At 28.5% G+C, this 18,868-nt stretch overlaps 1 protein-coding gene across 1 annotated transcript in view; it reads left to right on the top strand.

The window, feature by feature from the left end:
* Positions 1 to 1,087: 1,087 nt before the first annotated feature.
* LOC107171369 (uncharacterized) overlaps positions 1,088 to 18,868 on the top strand; it is a 40,685-nt gene continuing 22,904 nt past the window's right edge. The window contains exons 1-2 of the mRNA XM_089228028.1: positions 1,088 to 1,494; positions 3,061 to 3,184. Of these exons, the coding sequence (XP_089084154.1) occupies positions 3,106 to 3,184 (79 nt within the window). The 5' untranslated portion in view covers positions 1,088 to 1,494; positions 3,061 to 3,105. The remainder of the gene's footprint in view (positions 1,495 to 3,060; positions 3,185 to 18,868) is intronic.

Raw genomic sequence — 18,868 nt, 5'->3', positions numbered from 1 at the left:
AAATAGAATTTATAAGATAAATACGTATAATGTTTATTTTATATGACAATTGTATTATTATTAATTATATATTATTAAATTCATAACTAATGATTTGTAATTTTACTTAGATAAAGTTCATGCATGCAATATCATTATCAACATACTTTCCACCAAAATTGTAAGGCAAAGAACTCTTTATTGAACTACAAAGTTTATTACTAATAATGTCAATGCAGTTTTTGCTTGCTTCATTCTTCATTGAAACGTGAAATACTGCAGATTCAGATAGGTTAGGTTAGGTCATGTTCTTCATCGACGTCATAAGATAAGTCTCTCCTGTATTAGGAATAAAATCGAGGTTTTTGGAAGGGGTCGACAGATATTTGACTTTATAGGTTGCAGGAACCGTGTTCAGGCAGTAGCAGTGGAAATCATATATTAAAAATAAAATTGAAATAGATCGTATTAGAGGTATATCTACTTCTTTTTAAGTACTTTTAGTACAATCATATACACCTATTATTATAAGAATCACTGGGTGCTCACTGCTCAGTTGTTGTCCCTATTACTCGGATCGTTATGGAGATATCACAATATAGTATATTATTTAGTTAGACCTGCAGAAGAAGTACAATTGTGCTTACGTCGGATAGCACAGCCGTTTTGCGTGCGGTGTAATACGTTTTCAAAAAGAAGATCATTATTGGTGGGAAAAATAATATTAAAAAACTGCAAACCATACGCATGTACGTCTGTCTGCTCTATACGCTTTCTACTACTTGCTCATGTTGTATATATGCGCGATATATACCCATTACGCTGCAGTATATTGTATATACCTGGTATACCAAAAAATACACTTACAAATATATATATATATATATAGTATTCTCTGCCAGAGGAAAGTAGGTGAAAGAAGAGAAGAGACGCGTATCTGAGCCAGCCACTATATAATATTATATTATAAGTATTATGTTCGATGCGCGTTATCGGTGGGGAAACTACGACGACGACGGTGGGAGTGCGGCCGCCGCCACGTACCGGTCCCGGACGAAGGCCGGGGGGCATTACCTCTGTCGCGAGTGCAGGTTTCTGCTCTCCAGCCGTGTTACACCGCAACCAGTGTCTAAACCGACGCTATTAGGCGCGCGCCACTCGAGACGCGACTCGCAACGCAAACGCATCAGTGTATTTAAAACAAAATTAAATAATAATTACGATATTCTACTAACGCGGTCGTTATTGGAAATTCAATTTATTATTTGCGATATAAAATCAAGGTTTAACACAATTCGTTATCGCGATAAGTACAATATTATTCGATATCATTTCATCATTTGATTCTGCAAACGCCTTAATTACTGCGATAGTGTCGTGTTTTTGCTCACCTATATCAAATTTCGTTGTCGTCGTGTTTGTAAAATGATGCTATAATAAATGTATACAATCAAATCGCCGTGATCGCGCCATGGGACAAGTTTTGGCAGTAAACACTGTACTCATCTACTGCAGGTAAATACGACCGCGGGCGTTTAAGTTTCTCGAACATAATAATTATATGTTATGATAAAAAAATATTATTTACTTGCGACGGACTGACGAACCCAAGTTTTTGTCTGGCGTTTCAGAACTAACGATTGTTGCGGTTGTTATTGCGTAATTCGCATCCGTAAAATAAGATAAAATTCAATGCAATATATGAAATTGTTTACCTATACGGCTATACGTGTATTATGACAGAATATAATGCAGTATAACACGTACGTGTGTGACTAAACGCATGTGGGGGTTCATCCGGATATATAATAATAATAATAATAATGTATATTGAGCCGGTTGGCCGGGAGAAAGTGTCGCTTTCACTGTGACCTTCGGCAGCCCTTAAGCTTTGCGCGCGACCGAAAAGCACGAACATTAAAAAAGACTCACTGACAAATATTTTCGTTTATTAAGACGTATAATGTTATTTTATCTATCACGTGGAATCATCACCTAAGAAGTGATCCCCTTTTTCGAAAAGTTTTAACCAAAAATTAAACGGTCTGTGAGTGATATGATTTTGTTTTGAAAGCAAAAAGGGAGAACCGACTGGATGAAACGTAACTTATGACGAGTGACAACCCTAAATGTTTATATATAAACCACGGTTATTTTTAAGAGGCCCTTGTGCTACATGCGCATAACCCCTTAACGAATGTTGTAGCAAAACTAAATTTTGCATCCTAAAATCAAGCATCCTACACGTCTTGAGTAAACACAATTTAATATACATACTTATACTAAAATAACATTTTTTTAACTTTCATAACTTATAATAAATTATTATTAGTCTACATTTATCTAAAGAAAAGTAAAAACTAGGAATCTTAGCATTTGTGGGAAGGGCATACGCCCAACAAAGATATTTTTTTTTTAGATTGGTATTATACATACAATTTATCGTTCACTCTTACGCCTAATCTATATATTATTAAATGCACCGATCGCGATTGTGTGGTTAGAACTTACTGTAAAAGCTTATATAAATATTCTCAGAAATCTATAAAATCGGTCTCGAAGGTGACAGATAATGCTGTGATGGATAAACAGTGCTCGAAAAACATTTTTGACCCGCACTTTCGTTGTGTACGTGCGAAAACACGTTACGATTGTATCGTGATTATAATAATCACACGAGAGTCATAACACAAATAGGTAGGAATTATGATATGAGTTATGTTAAATATTAAATTTTAGTTCTTACTTTATATTATATTAATTAAGGTCAGGACGTATATGGTGCCTTACTATTATCATCTTATGGTGTATACTTATATATTATACAAATTTGAGTTGTCCTAGCTGCCACCTAAACGTTATTATAATATAATAGTATCTATGACATGCATTATAATTTTTCATACTATATAACATAATAACTTTTCACAACTCACATTGTTCTGTCCATATTATGCAGTGTATAGATACTATTATAAAATATGTATCCACATAGTTTGAGTATACCTAGCTATAAACATAAAAAAATTCAGCATTTTTAAGCGGCGATCGCAAATTTCTAAAATTACTTTTTCTTTCTAGAAATCAGTGCATTTTGAACTAGTCGACGGTCAGCGTATAGTGTATATGAATATGGACATTGCCGTGTTGAAAAAATTGACGAGATCTGGTTTTATATTACTTCACATTACCGTGTTGTTGATTGGTAAGTAATATTAACTGTATAAAATATTGTGAATATAAAATGTTTGCCACACAAATATGCCACCTACAAGTTGAATATATTCAGTTCTACATAACATTGTGAGTTGTGATTAAATGGGGCTAATGCAGGAATAACGAAGTGGAAATGAAATATTTTAAAATAATTACACGCCATACAAGAATGTTATAATATAATTATTAATATAAGATGAAATCAAAAGTTTATGTTTTGTAAGGAACGCGTGGTATAGATTTCAGTGCCTGAATGTGCTGTCGCTCATATTTTTTTGAGAATTTCCGCTTTACCTCCCGGCATTTTCGGGATTTCTATTTGACCACCTGCACTTTTGGGATTCCCTCTTTACCACCCGCTAGACAAAATAGCTCGCTTTCTAAAGCTTAAACTGTCATCGGAAACTTAACTTTCAGTACATACGTGACAATAAATAAATATTGTTCACAATAAATGCGATTATGATACATTTATCGTAAACGAGTAAATAGTAATAATACAGTTCTATCGTTAACTTGAATAATATTATAAAATATGTGTGTGATAGATAATGTACTGTCTACATTAATAATACTCCTTATTCGTCAATTAGCGTGCATTTAGTATATTACACGCGTACCATAACTTTACTGTTGTCGTGTATTTATTTACAAATCGATCAATGGATTTCACTTGCAATTTGAACTAATGTATTTCACTGACGTTTGCACTGCTATTGTACGCCTATATTAAATACACATAATACTTTAAACAACGTAGGTATACCTGATGGCCATTGATACCAGCCATCGGCTGGGTTTGACCATTTAAAATACAGAATTGTTCTTGTATGATTCATGTGTGTTTCGACCTGCACCGAGGAAGAAAGTTGTTTCGCAAAATAATTCATTATGGTGTTATAATATAAATTTCATTAAAAATACACACAAATAACGTAGGTAAAAAAAAAAAAATGTGTTGTTATAATATATGTGTGCACGTGTGGAATGATGTGTCTATTGATATTATAATAATATATAGGTATTAAATTCTACTGTACTGAGTCACGCGCCTTGTTTTGCTATAGAAGTTAACCCGTACAATGCAAGACAAACAAAATGATACCAGCACGTCCGTCGCGTATATTGTGGTAACTGGCCCGTGACCCCCCCCCCCCCCCCCCCCACGCCATCATTTAACATTTATTTCGATTCCATAATATTATTGTAGTGATTTACCTAAATAATAATATATTACACATATATATTACATATATTGCAACGTCTGCGAAACGTTATTTCTTTTGGTCAATATGTGCGGTTATTGAAATTTAGATATTATTATCATATTATCCAATATCATTATATTATATTATATATTTGTGATGAGTTATCTACTCGTTTAGCTTTACAACATCGGTATAAGGGAAAATCGTCGATGTCACAACCACTGACGCAACGAATCAAATCCCACGAGTGCTTCAATAAAGCCCTCCACAACGGGCGTTTTGAAAAACCATGAATTACGAATCTTATAACAATATAACGATTAATTAAAAAATCATCTACTCTTAACGAACGGCGTATTTCACTCCACCGTCAATGTCTGGATTGTAATAATAATGATGACGGAGGTTTTTTGACTAAACAATATAAAAATTTAGAAAATAAATAATCTATTTTCAATGACATAATTCGAAATTGTATACAAATTATTATGATTTTTCACACTACTGCATACTATTATAATAACTTACTTTTCACAACTCATATTGTTCGGTCTATACAGGTTAGAATGGTTATTGGTTAAATAGTAAAAATGTGTTTAAAACTCGAGAGGCTTATAATAAAGTGATAGTTGAATTTAAAATGTGTAATTTATTTCAACATGAACACATCTAAGTACCGAGAGAATACGTAACACCAAACAAATTTAACAGTAAATACGTACACAAATATAATATTAAATTATAAGTGTCCATTAATATGTTGATATTCTTTTCGTTTATTTAAGTTTTAAATTTTAATAATTTATAAACTCTTCCAAATAAGTTTTCAAGGTGCAAATATAGCTTTTGTGAATGCAGGATTTATTAATACGATATCTGAAGAGAAGGTTATATGCTTCGTTTGAATTCAAGACAGATAATCTAGATAATTCAAAATTTAATTGCGGAATAGTATACATAAGCGACCAATAGACTATTATACGTTGTACTCGTATTATATTTATGTATGGTCTATGATATAATAATAATATTATCATCCAGATAATATAGAGAAAACTTGAATTATATTTTAGAATTCAGTCAGAAATTTTGATTTAATTTAATCTTAAATATAATATAATATTTTATATGGATATCCTTTCTACCACTGCGATTACGACAGTATATTTCTTACATTAAATAGGTAGGTAACTGATTCATATTCACAGCGATGATCAACAATCATATTATAGCAATACGCATATAATACAAATTAAACGTTATACAACATTTACGTGTACCTACTACCATTGATTATAAATACTAGTATTTATAATCAATGATACTACCTATACACGAATGGGGTACTTAAATGAAAAGAAAACGACATGTTCCAGCATTTTAGGGTCGCGAATAATCTTGAAGTTCGACCCACGTGACTAGTCAAGTCGATTATCATCGCCAAAGTATATATAATATCATCATAATCATCGTAATCGTATATACACTACATTTACGTAGTAATATTATATAACATTTGAAGTAGCTTCTTCTGTTACACCGGGACGTAGTAGTCCGGTACGCACATGATAATATCATAATATAAATATAATTATGACCCCAGGCCGAACGTGCGTATAAATTTTAATAATATATATATGCATATAATAACTATATGTTACTAAAATCACGGAGAAAAATATTATATTATATTATAGCTCTTCGAAAAACTGGTTCAAGGTCCGGTGCATCGTTCCGTTGTCCATTCTCCCGCACACGCATATATTAGAAAATCTTTTGTATACAAATTACAAATTACCATTCATAATAATAAATTATAATAATTACATTATATTATGGCGTTTCGAGTGCCGGCAAAAAATCATGATAGTTTCGTGATCGCGATACTCATCAGATAAATGATGAGAGAAAAAAGAGACGTTTCAGTAGTTATCGAGCTATGGCAGTTACACGCACAAGGTACAACATACATACTAATAATATTATTCTCTCAGCAGTGGCTCGCAATCTACTGTAATAAGAAGAGGTGCTCCCGAATCGGGTTAGGTTAAGAGAATCGGAACGTTTTTTTTTCTCACGGAGTTCCGAAATTCAGCTACAACAATCGTAGGCAAAATCATTTTAATTTGAAGAGTACACATCACCGACACGACTCGCTACTATTTGATAACCGTAAAATATAATTTACCTATCATTCATTTCGATATTTATCAATGATACGCTCGTTATAATCCCAACGACAAAATCATAATAGTTTCAATTGCATGATGACGTGTTTTCAAATTCTCATAAGAATTGAATCAGGGATAGTTGTAATTACCATATTAGGTAAACGCCTTTATTATAATTCGGTAAAAACTATATTTAATTATTTTTTTATTAATTTTTTGTAGGCGTAATAGTAGGTATTGCAAGAACAATAACAATAAACGTTTATTGACAGTATATACAATACTATATATAATGACGCAAGGACATTCGAATTAGGTATGTCGTACAAAATCATAGCTATTTGCTGACATTGACTTTCGTTGAATGGAATAAAAAAAAATTACGACAATGATTTCTGTATTATAACGTTTTTCCGTGTACAATTTCGGACACTAAATATCACCAAATACCAATTTATAACTACCTCCAACATATACATTTTTTAAAACCTACGGTACGTAACGTGATATTATTATTATCATCATATGAACAATCTACGAAGAATAATAGTATAATGAATAATGATATCTAATAAACATGTTGTAATACTACGAGTATAATAGCTAACTTACTTTTAGTTCATAATCAATTGTGTGTAATAATATGCACCACGTACCTACTTATCTATAATATGATATTATAATAATCTAAACAAAATTTTAAAAAAACCGTTTGCACGTTGTATAATCGTATGTATTGTTATAAGCATTAGACAACGAAAATAGATATTTCTATCGTAAAATTGGTACGAAACACGATTTTCAGTACTAAAGTGATTTTAGGCATGGTTATTAATTTCAATATTACCACATACTCAGTGCTTGCTGCGATAATAGACCTATGTTAAAATTCGTGAATTATAATTATAAAATATAATCATAATATGTAATTACTAAATAATTGAAATAATTACGAACTTGGTTGCAATAATTTTGCAGAATTCATGGTTTTCGCAAAATTTCTGCAGCTGATTTTAAAACAAAAATGGCAGAAAAGTTGTCGATTAAACGGAGCGTTATTAATTTCAATTATACGCCATGTTTGACGCTCCGGTACGCGATTCAATTATATGATATCTTAGAACGTTGATTTCATCCGAAATTTCTTTTCGAATACTTACCTGAAGATCTATACCGACGACACTTCGCAGAACGACAACGGAACCATTGCGTGAAATTATAAAAAATCCTAAAGAAATCGGAAAAAAAGAATAAACCCGACTCACGTTATTTTCAGACGACATGTTGGCCAAGTATATTATATTTAACATGTGAAGACAGCGCAGCGCAAGCGTTCTCTAGCAGCACATATCGCCGTGGAAATATACTGTTTTGGTCGTTGCATGAACTCTTGGCCCGATTTGATGTCTAGTCGAAACTACAGTTTATGCAGTTCCGGTAACCGCGTCTTCCTTAAGTCGTGATGTCGTTACTCGTATATTTAGTAATTATCGCTATTATTGCAGTGTCTAGTTGGTGTGACCTCATCCTCCGACTATTTCAGAAGTATCGGTATGAATTAAGGACTCGTCAGCAATATATATTCTACAATATATAGTTTGATTATATTATGCTGAACCATAATTCGGTCCTTAATAACTACGAGTATCTTATATTTTTTTAATTTTAAAGGAGGCATAATCAATCCAGATAGTTAAATTTCTGATTGATATTTTAAAATATTTTTGAATTATTCAGATATAGAGCTATCAAATAGATACGTACATATTAGGGAACAAATTAGTTATAGGCATAGAAAAAAATTCTTCAAAGTTTAATGATATCAGATAGTACCAATTGTGAATTGATTTAACGTGCGCAGTGCGGATTTTCTCATTAGTTTAATATTACACAGCCGAATAACCAATGACAGGTAAATTTGAAAAAGAATTTGTAAAAAATGAAGCTAAAAATATTGTTTCATCTGAATTAGCTTATGCATTAGATAGAGCTAAATTAAGTAGCGACAAATACAGAATCTATTTGAAAACAATGATTTCTTTTGTATGAACAAATAAAAAATGAAACCCATGCTTCATTTTATCAATCTGTTCAATTAAAAGTAGGTTGTGACTAGCATGAAATAATTCTCACAACACTGTCATCAAAATAGACTGTTTAGTAATACTTGCTCTAGAAGAAAATAAGCCATCACTTTTGGGAGTTTCCATTTTACAAGGTGTAACAGATGGAACTGACTTTTGGAATAACTTTTGTTCAAATTAATATTTTTTATTTATTTATTTATTTTTTTGTTCATTAAGTGACTCTCCTAGCACTACATGACGTATAGTTAATTTTTTTTTAGTACTGAAATTTAAAAAAAAAATATAAACTTAATAAAAAAATTGTTGGATAAATTCAAAATAGACTATTTGTGAATTTGATTATAAGAACAATTTTAATGGTAAAAGATTTATCTAAGTCAATTAGTTTATTTTTTAGAATTTGTTTATTAATATGAAAATAAAATGGTATAATAATAGTATTGTGCCTCTACGGTTTTAAATTGTATAAATAATTGCATACGTCTAATAACACATTATATTATGATAAAGTCGTGCTTTGCAGAAGAGACGTTGTACGCTTACGTTATACATTCATTTGATTTGGGTTACGAGTTATCTATTATTATTTTGAAGCTTTCTTAAATACACGATTTTTATTGTTTATTCATCTGATACTTTCTCGAGAGTTAGAACGTACACATTTCGTACGTGTGAACACATTACAATAAGTATATTACACGGCGATGAGCGTTGTTTGAAATTTAATAATAACACCTTAGGTATATTGTATTGCTAGAATTTAACATCGCCTAAAGATAAGATCCATACAGAATTATTGTATCCAGAAAATTGTTGTCAATTAAGGTAAAACATCTAATCATAATAAGATCATAATATGTATATTAGTATAATCAATTTTTATAATGTATTATACTACAGTTAGTAGTATAACCAAACCTAACCTAACCTTTCGTATCGTAATGTTTTAAAACTGTCGTCGTAACACGTATCTTCTGTGTTATATGATACGATATAACATTTAAAAACTATAATAAATTAGATAGATCGCCGACGCATGCATTGTATTTGGTGTAATATAAACATTTTTAGTTATTTGTTATTTTAAATTATTGCCTACCGCATTGTGTTTTATTAGCATAGTCACTTATTCATCTTTGTCCTTTGAGGATGTTATGAAAATCGAATGTTCCAAAGTAAAAAAAATATCGCCTACAAGATATCGTATAAAACGCTTAGGTATCCGAAATCTATTTTTTAACATTAGAACATGACTTCTATCGATTTCCATATATCAATCAATCAACTATTTTTATTTTGTGTCTGAATAATAATACAAACATTATATAATATAGTCCCGTGAGTGTTGTGCTGTCAATTGGTCAACCTCACTGTAAGGGCGTAGCAGTCATTGTGTTGCACACGTTAGAGGTCTCAACACCTGAAACTTATTTCTACAAAATGCCTTTATAACTAACCTTCTATAATATCAGTAAACTGTGATTTCAAAAAAAAATGTATTGTACAACTTCCTTAGAAAAACTTTTATTTGTGGTCATTACTGTTAGCGATAACCTTCCATAGTTTTGGATACAAATCAAGTTGTGCGAATAAGATACATGCAGAGATACAATAATATTAAAGTTCAGAAAATCGGTGTAAGAGTATCTAATACCTATTCCGTATTCGTAATAAGAAACAACATTTATATCGTATCCACGTATCGATTTCTGTTAAAAGCGATGATAAGAAAAAAAGAAATAAATTTTAATAGTTACTCGAAAAATATAAAGAAAACGATAATAATTAAATAAGTACTAGGTACGTAATATTGTATTATAATTTCGGTAGTAGGTACATCCAAAATATATAGTTTTACAATGAATTGTTTACTAAAAAGAGAAAAAAATGCATATAATCGTCTCAGAATGAAAAGGTTCTAAGCTTTTAAGTTAGAAATGGAATAATTTTTTTCACCGTAAATACTAGGTGACCAAAATTTGATACAGTATCAACAACATTCCAAGGAACACAACTTTATCTGAATTTTGTTTTTACTGCAATTATTGATCAAGTTAATAATAAAACACTAACATATTGTATTTAGAATTTAAATGTTTTATGTGTAGAACTTTTTTATTCTGAAAATAAAAATTATTTATTTAGTTAGTATCTTTTCATTCTAAAAAATATATTATTGATTTAGTTAGAACTTTTTGATTCTGATTTAAATAATTTGTTTTATTCAGTGATACCAACTTTCAAGAATAAATTATGTTAGTTTTTTATACCAAGAAATATTATAAACTTTATACTATGCAATAATATATTACATTTTTAAGTTGAGTACCTATTAGATATTATACGACTTATATCACAAAACAACAAGATAATAATGAACAATTTTGGTATAGCAACTTATTTTTTTTTTTTTCCAAAATATGTCTTGATGATACTTTCTAGTCACTCAATCTTCATTTGAAAGTTATGGTCAAAAAACTTCAAAATTCTTTTTTTGATAATTTTAGTGTTAATTTGCTTAAAATTTTGGTAAGATCAAAATGTACATATTATATTTACCCTTTACAATAATGTATTTGTATTGTATCAGTGGTAGGTATAATCGTATTATAACAGTACCTTTTCATTCGAGGATATTATATCTAAGATCGTTTGGAACTATTTCATTCTTAATTATTGTTTAAAATGAAAAGGTTGTAACTGATATTTCCCAGCTTTACCCTTATCATTCATATTTGTATGAGTTGGAACCTTTTCATTTTCTATATCTCATTAAACAATCAACGGATAGATACGATTTCAAGATTGATTTACACAAGAATAAAATATTAAATAATATATGCAAAAAAAAAAAAAAAACATTTTTCAAAAAAATTAATTTAGAACTTTTTCGTTCTGAGGCGACGATATATTTGCACCTAAAATTCGAAATGTGATTTGAAGCTATAACATATACAACTGCAAATACATTGTACAATGTGATTTATCATAGCATGCTTACCCTATTTTTTCTTAATACGAATTTATTAAAATTCTGATTTTAAGAACTTTAAAATATAATTAAGGTCGATATTTTTAAACACGAAGATCTTAATATAATTAAGAAACTCTATCCCGAAGTGATGGCAACTATTTTTTCAAATTAGAATCACCCTTTTTTTCTATATATTGTTAATCAGATGACTATATTTGAAACGTTGATGTATCTACATCAACTAAATTCAAACCAATTTTCTTTGAGTTATTAAACTGTGTATATTATGTACAAGGGTTCATGATAATGGGTTTGGATGGTATTTTAGAGGCAATACTTAAAAAATGTTAATAATTATTAATCTATCAGAATTTAATAATTTATAAAATATACCTATTATAATATCCAATAATAAATCTACTTTATAGTTATATAAATATTTTTAAAGATTATCCTTAGTAGGTATAAACATATTTATAACTATTAACTTAGAAACTACCTAATCATAACATTTTTTATTTTTACAGATAAGTACGTCAACATTAAAAAAATCTACTGCTTTATGATTTACAGTAAAAAAAATTGCTTCTTATTTTAAGTAATTTAAAAAATGATTATTATATCTTAAATAGGTATAGTATACTTAAACATTTCAAAAATCATAATTAATTTGAATAAATCCAATGTTAATGACAAAAAAAGGGGGTGAGTATTATCGGTAAATTATCCTAGTATAATGATTTTTGTACTCGTAACACTACTATATTATATCAAACTTCTGCAGATCATTGTAACAATAATATTATACCACATATTTTACCTATTTAATTGATTTATTTTTAAAAGCTATACCGATTTCGTCCGCTTCTAAAACATAATAATATAACGTCGCCGAGAGACGTCCTTTCATCTTTACGTGATTAATATACAATAATCATTATACTATTTATTGCATGTCATACTGTCTTCTTGGTAGATTACAATTAGCGAGTTAAATAATTGACGTGCTACTACGTGGTGACAACTACTGCTGTTGTTACTACATTCCTATTTAGTCGAAAAAGTCAGCGTCGTTTCGTACACTGTTTGGGGTAAACATAATATAATGATATTATACAGGTACCTATATAAAAAAAAAAAAACGAAAAACATGGATATAGTAACATATAAATCTACTCAGTTGCATGTGACACAGATTCTCGGTGGCGATGGTGGCCGCGTTAAAAGAATATCGTCTTCGCTGCACTAACACTCCTCCCTGAAGCCGAGATACTGTAACGGTATATTATGATATTATAATATTTCATTCTTGTTACCGGTTACCAACGCGCCGGAAGTGCGAAAGACGATAATTAAAAAATTATGACAACGACAAATGCAGTAAAGTACACGAAATGTTTTGTTACATTTTTATGCATACGATAAATAAAAATAAATTATATTAAATTGACAGTATACACATCCTATTGGTTACGGTATATTCTACTATACGATTGTGAATGAAGATTAAGAGCCTTCTTCCCATCCGAAATTAACTACCAATAGGGTTAGGTACATGGTATTATGTACTTTTGTTTTAAATTATATATGTGTATAATTGCACAGTTATATGAGATACATTTTAAAGATCATAAACGAAGTATATTTGTGTTTGTGAATACTAGATTTGTCCACATTTGTAATATATTATCTAGTTAAATTAATTCAACAAACATATTGTTAAAAAATAAATCCTAAGAAACACAAGGTGGTTCGGCAACGAACCATAGATTAAGATTTAATGAACAGGAAACAGAAGATAACCCGCAAAAGGTTCCTCTGTAGTCATCAACACTGAACATTGAATATTTCGAGGGCTACCCGCGGAAGCTTTATTTGTAGTCACATTTATATGTTAGTTCGTATTAATCAGTAACAAGTCTTACAGACAATTCCAAAAACTATTAGTTTGTTTGATATTATTTTTCTGAAACAAAACATTTAAAAACCATGTCCTAACGTTAAATTTTGTTATGCATATCGTCTACACTCACCACACTCGTTTTTAATACGCCATAATAACGTATAATCTAGGTAAAATTTCACTATTTTATTATAGTTGTCCAAAATATATTCGATGAACCTAACCATCATTTAAGAAATTCGTTCAAAAACGATAATATGATAAACGACACAAAAAGAGAATGAAAATAAACCGGTATTTTGAAAAATATTCGTTTATTAATACCTACGGGCAAACCTATAGTTAGTAAAATACCTACGGATTTTATCGTTGGCACACAAATTAAAATCTATTATAACATATTGTATTATGGTAGGTATAGCAACTTCGACCGCGGTAATGATATTATAGCGCCCATATGTTTTTGGATAAGTATGTATATTATAAAGCTGGTACCTACCTGCTATAATATATAATATACATTAACAATTAACTTCTTGCTTTAATTATTAATCAGTGAGCGTTACATAAACCCGAGTATATATGTGTATCATACATAATATGTTCCCAGATGTACTTGTAAACTCATTGCATAACGACATCATAATATATTTTTCGATCGATTTAGGAAGCGAATGGAGGAAGTATCGTGTAATAATATTATAAGATAATGTTGTTGATAGGTATAAATATATTTTGTGTGATTCAACAATGATGTCTGCAGCAAAACAGCTAATAGAAAATCAACTCCATTTACGATTTTTCATTATATTATTATTAATTTTTACGTCTCTTCAGCAACTAATTTCGAGAAAAATTATGAATTATTTAAATATGATTATTGCTAAGCACACTAAAAACATTAACTAATCGTACGAGTATGCAGACGGTGGATACATGTTAGATAACATTACGGTGTTAAATAATACACAATTTTTCTTGAAATTAGAAAATATATTAAAAAATCAGAAATTAATGAAAATAGAATGTTAAAACATTAATAAAATAAATCTATAAAATGGCTATCTCTACTTTTTTTTTTAAATAATTAGATAATTAAATTTAAAAAAAAATATAACTTTTTTACTAACACATTAAAATAAATTTAAAAAAATGAAATAATTGTTGCTCTTATATAATAATATAATAATAATATTAAGCAGTAATAAGATGTGTAACGATCGTAATAAAAATAATAATAATAATTGTATTATACTTATTGTGACTTGCCTTCGATATGCGCGTGCAGGGAATCGATCAGAGACGCATTACGTACCTATTGCACTAACAACTGTAGGTACTGCTGTAGTTTATATTATTATTATTTTTCTTATTAAAATTGTATTAACCTTGTCTATATAAGGTAAACACGCGTACAACGTATGACTGACTGTCAACGTTTTACGGAATTACAATGCGAGATATTATACGAAAATCAGAAAATAAGAAAATATAAGAAAAATTGAATTACAAGTGTTCTTATGATTTCATTTTTTAATACATAAATATTTAATTAGCTGAATTTTAGCTGAAGCTGTATACACGCGATTTTTAAAGCATGCTAGATTTGTATAAAATGCCGGTAATTATTAAAACAATGAATAAAATAGAAAAATAAAAATCTTATATTATTAAATACGAACAAATCATATTGTATAATTATAACAAATGTGAATTTTAAATAAATGACATAATATTATTATTATCATTGATTTGATACACGACTGATTGTTTTTATTATTTGATAATATAAAATATAATAAAATCATCAAAGTCAATGAACATAGTAAAAATTGTACAATTTTAATTAATTTCTCATTATCACCTTCGTTTCCTAATTACCGTTACTGATCACATTTAGTATATCTATCAACCCCGAGTAATACACGTTATGGTTACTTGAATACTTCAGCGTCAATTATTATTAACTATACTAAATGTATACAAATATAGATTCGAATGTTAAAAGTAATACCAATAATTTAAATTTAAATTGCGAATTCAGCGTAGTATATCAATATTCAATGGGTTTTTTTTTTATGCACTTTAGATTTTTTTCACCATACTTTTTAATTTGATCACATCAGAGTAATATTATAAATATATTATTTTATTAAGGTCATCGATGATCAAGAAACTGGTGAACGAGTTTCACGTTGGATTGGTAACGCCTAGAAACGCATATCGTCAACAATACTCTCGGCTCGCGTAATGCACAAATTGGACCTACTGTCGAATTAGGTCGGTAGGACAATTCAATAGTCTTCACTGAATATTTAATTTATTTGCATTACCAAACGAAGAGTATAATATAAAGTGGGTCCAGCCAGCATCTGTTAGAAGTGACAAATTGCTTTCTAATTTGCTCAATGGTGATGTATATTTTTATCTCTCTCTTTATACTATTCCTCTCCCTTAACCATTTAGGGTGCACAATGTGTAAACATATTGTTGTAATATTTATCTTTAAAAGTTATATAATCTCTGTAGTTCATTAAATAGTATATTATATTAAACATAATATCATCTAGGTACGCAATGATCAATGATAATTATTTAATTATTATAGAATTTTTTGCAAAATAGGAAATAAAGATATCAAAGATTTTTCAAATCAAAAAAGAATGTCTACTTTTATGCAATAATCGCAAAAGATATTCGTATATGAATTTTAGCAATTAAAAACATATTTTAATGCAAAACCTTTTGAGTAGTAACAATTTAAAGTTGTAAAAAATTACATTCTACTCTCGCCAACTTTATTATACCTATAAAATAATTATGATGTTAATAGTATCATTATATCAAAAATCAAAACGAAGAAATTCTAGTCATAGATGCTATGAAGAGTTGCCTTAACTTATCACATAGCCATATATTGTGTATTTTATTTTATAAACCGACACAACGTATAAACATGACGATTTTACAACACTTAAAGAGCTATTCTGTATTTTTATTTAAAACATTTTATATTTTCCAAATGATATTCGAATTTGACAACAAAAATTAATAAATTTACAAAATTAGAAACCAAACACATTTAGGGTCTTTTATTTTTTACGCAAAAATAATATACTATGCCTATTGTGATATGGATTTTGCATATGAATAAGTCAGTCTGTGTTTGGTGGCAATTTAAAATAGTTATATTATATTATAAATATAACTACAGAAATGATATTTTTTCACTAAAAAGTATTAATTTTTAAACGACTTTACTACCTTAGTATTTATATGCATAGAAATTACATAAGGTCATGGTCACAATTAATAAGAATGTCGTATTATACAGTATATACATAAATATTAAGTGTTTAATGCATTTTTTAAATTTATTTACGTACCTACATTTAATCTATTTAACGAATAAATGTTTGCAACAAAATTATTTGCATCATTATAATATGTACCTACATTCGAATTTTGTTTTCTTCGTTTAAAATAATATATACAGTGAATAATTAATATGACACATGAATATAATATGATAATTATAGTATACATTTTATCTCGACAACGTTAATATATCTCCTTTCATTCGAATATAGTGATAACTGATATATTTGAATCCTTATTATATAGGTATAGGATTTAATGAAAGCTCGTGTCCTTTTTTTAAAATGTGATAACCATATTTTTAATAGATACCTATATAATATTATATTTTTTCCATTTGCATGATTGGTATTTTGTTTAGACTGGTAGGTCTATGTATATTATATTATACGAATATAAACATTATATTAATAGTAGGTATGAGTATTATTGTATTTTCTTAAAAAAAAAAAACCATTGATTAATTATTATTAATATACCAGGGTACATAACCTAAAGTATATTTTTTATGTTGGTGAATATTATTCTAAGACGATCAAATTGACACCGTCGTATAGGTACTAGGTAGCTATAATAATGCTGTGATATTTTATTATAATTGAGTAATAAGTAATAATCTGAGTATTCTGAGTACCCACTATTTAGAAAAGAGATCAAAAGTCGGCACAATAGAACAATTAGAAAATTAAACAATTGTTTTTTTTTTTTTTTTAATTATATTTTCTATGAATTGAGATCGATTTCATTTCAAAATGAATCTTGACAAATTTGAAGACCTAAAAATATACTTTTGGTATAAATTTTCACAATTTCTTGCAAGTGGTTATCCACTGTGTCACTAACGTGGTAATTTCAATATTTAAAAAATTCAAAATATACCTATACCAATATTAATACTTTTACCAATTTTTACCTCGCTTCTGGAGATTAATTTTGAATTTTATATCAATAGTCCATGCATCTTATATTGTGCTTATGATTTATAGGGTACAAGTAAAACATTTGTAATAAAGTGGCTAATAATATGGTTTTCGTTTCGAAAAAAATCAGTCGAATGGGGAATATGTGGTTTAATAATAATGATAAATCGTATACGTAATCGTACAAGGTGTTAATAATCATACCATGGGGGTTATATAAGTAACTTTTAACTAACATTTAAAATTTAAAAAATTATACACGAACAGTAAAATAGCTTTGATCATTGCTAAATAAAATTTTGAATTAAACTTCGTCATTCGGAGATTCGGACTAATCTCGATTACAAAATATTTACTATTATATTAAATGTATTATTTTTTATTTAAATAGTAAAAATTAATGAATACTACTACATAATGTATAATTTTAAGAATATTTCGGAATAATTTTTATTTAAGAAATCAATAAAATATTGTAACGTAGTTAGAAATAATTACCATAATTCATAATATTTACTTTCCACTGTGGCCTTAACATAAATCATCAAAACATACTTTTTGATTATCTGCTTTACGGCTATGAGTATAAAGTCAAATATCTAAATAGGTTGTACAACAATGTGTGTAATTTTTCTTTACTGGAAAACACTTTTCAAGGCTGTAATATGAATGGACACTGATTTAATAATTAACACCAAACGTTTGTTATAATAGCAAATTGAAAAAAAAAATGTTTCTTTTTAAAATTATTTGTCATTAGTTTAAAATTAAAAATTATAATAAATTAGTGCTTAGTGATGACAAGCCAAATCGAATATACTGAAGTCTCAATACCCAATTATTATACTAAACAACATTCGATCAATTTTAATACTTAAATATTTGATTTAATACAATTATATTATTTTTATATTATGGAATTGAAAATGCTCCGTAAAAACTTTGTAAGCTTTAAATTTTAAAACATTCAATTTTATTTTGAATTGTTTCAGAAAAAGTAAAATAATAAACTATTATATCTCATTTTGCTTA

Source organism: Diuraphis noxia, unplaced genomic scaffold, assembly GCF_037042655.1.
Source record: "Diuraphis noxia isolate RWA-SAM2 unplaced genomic scaffold, SU_Dnox_SAM2 contig0005, whole genome shotgun sequence".
NCBI classification, from domain to species: Eukaryota; Metazoa; Arthropoda; class Insecta; order Hemiptera; family Aphididae; genus Diuraphis; species Diuraphis noxia.
The sequence above is the reverse complement of the archived record's forward strand: the minus strand, read 5'-3'. Positions and strand labels throughout refer to the sequence as shown.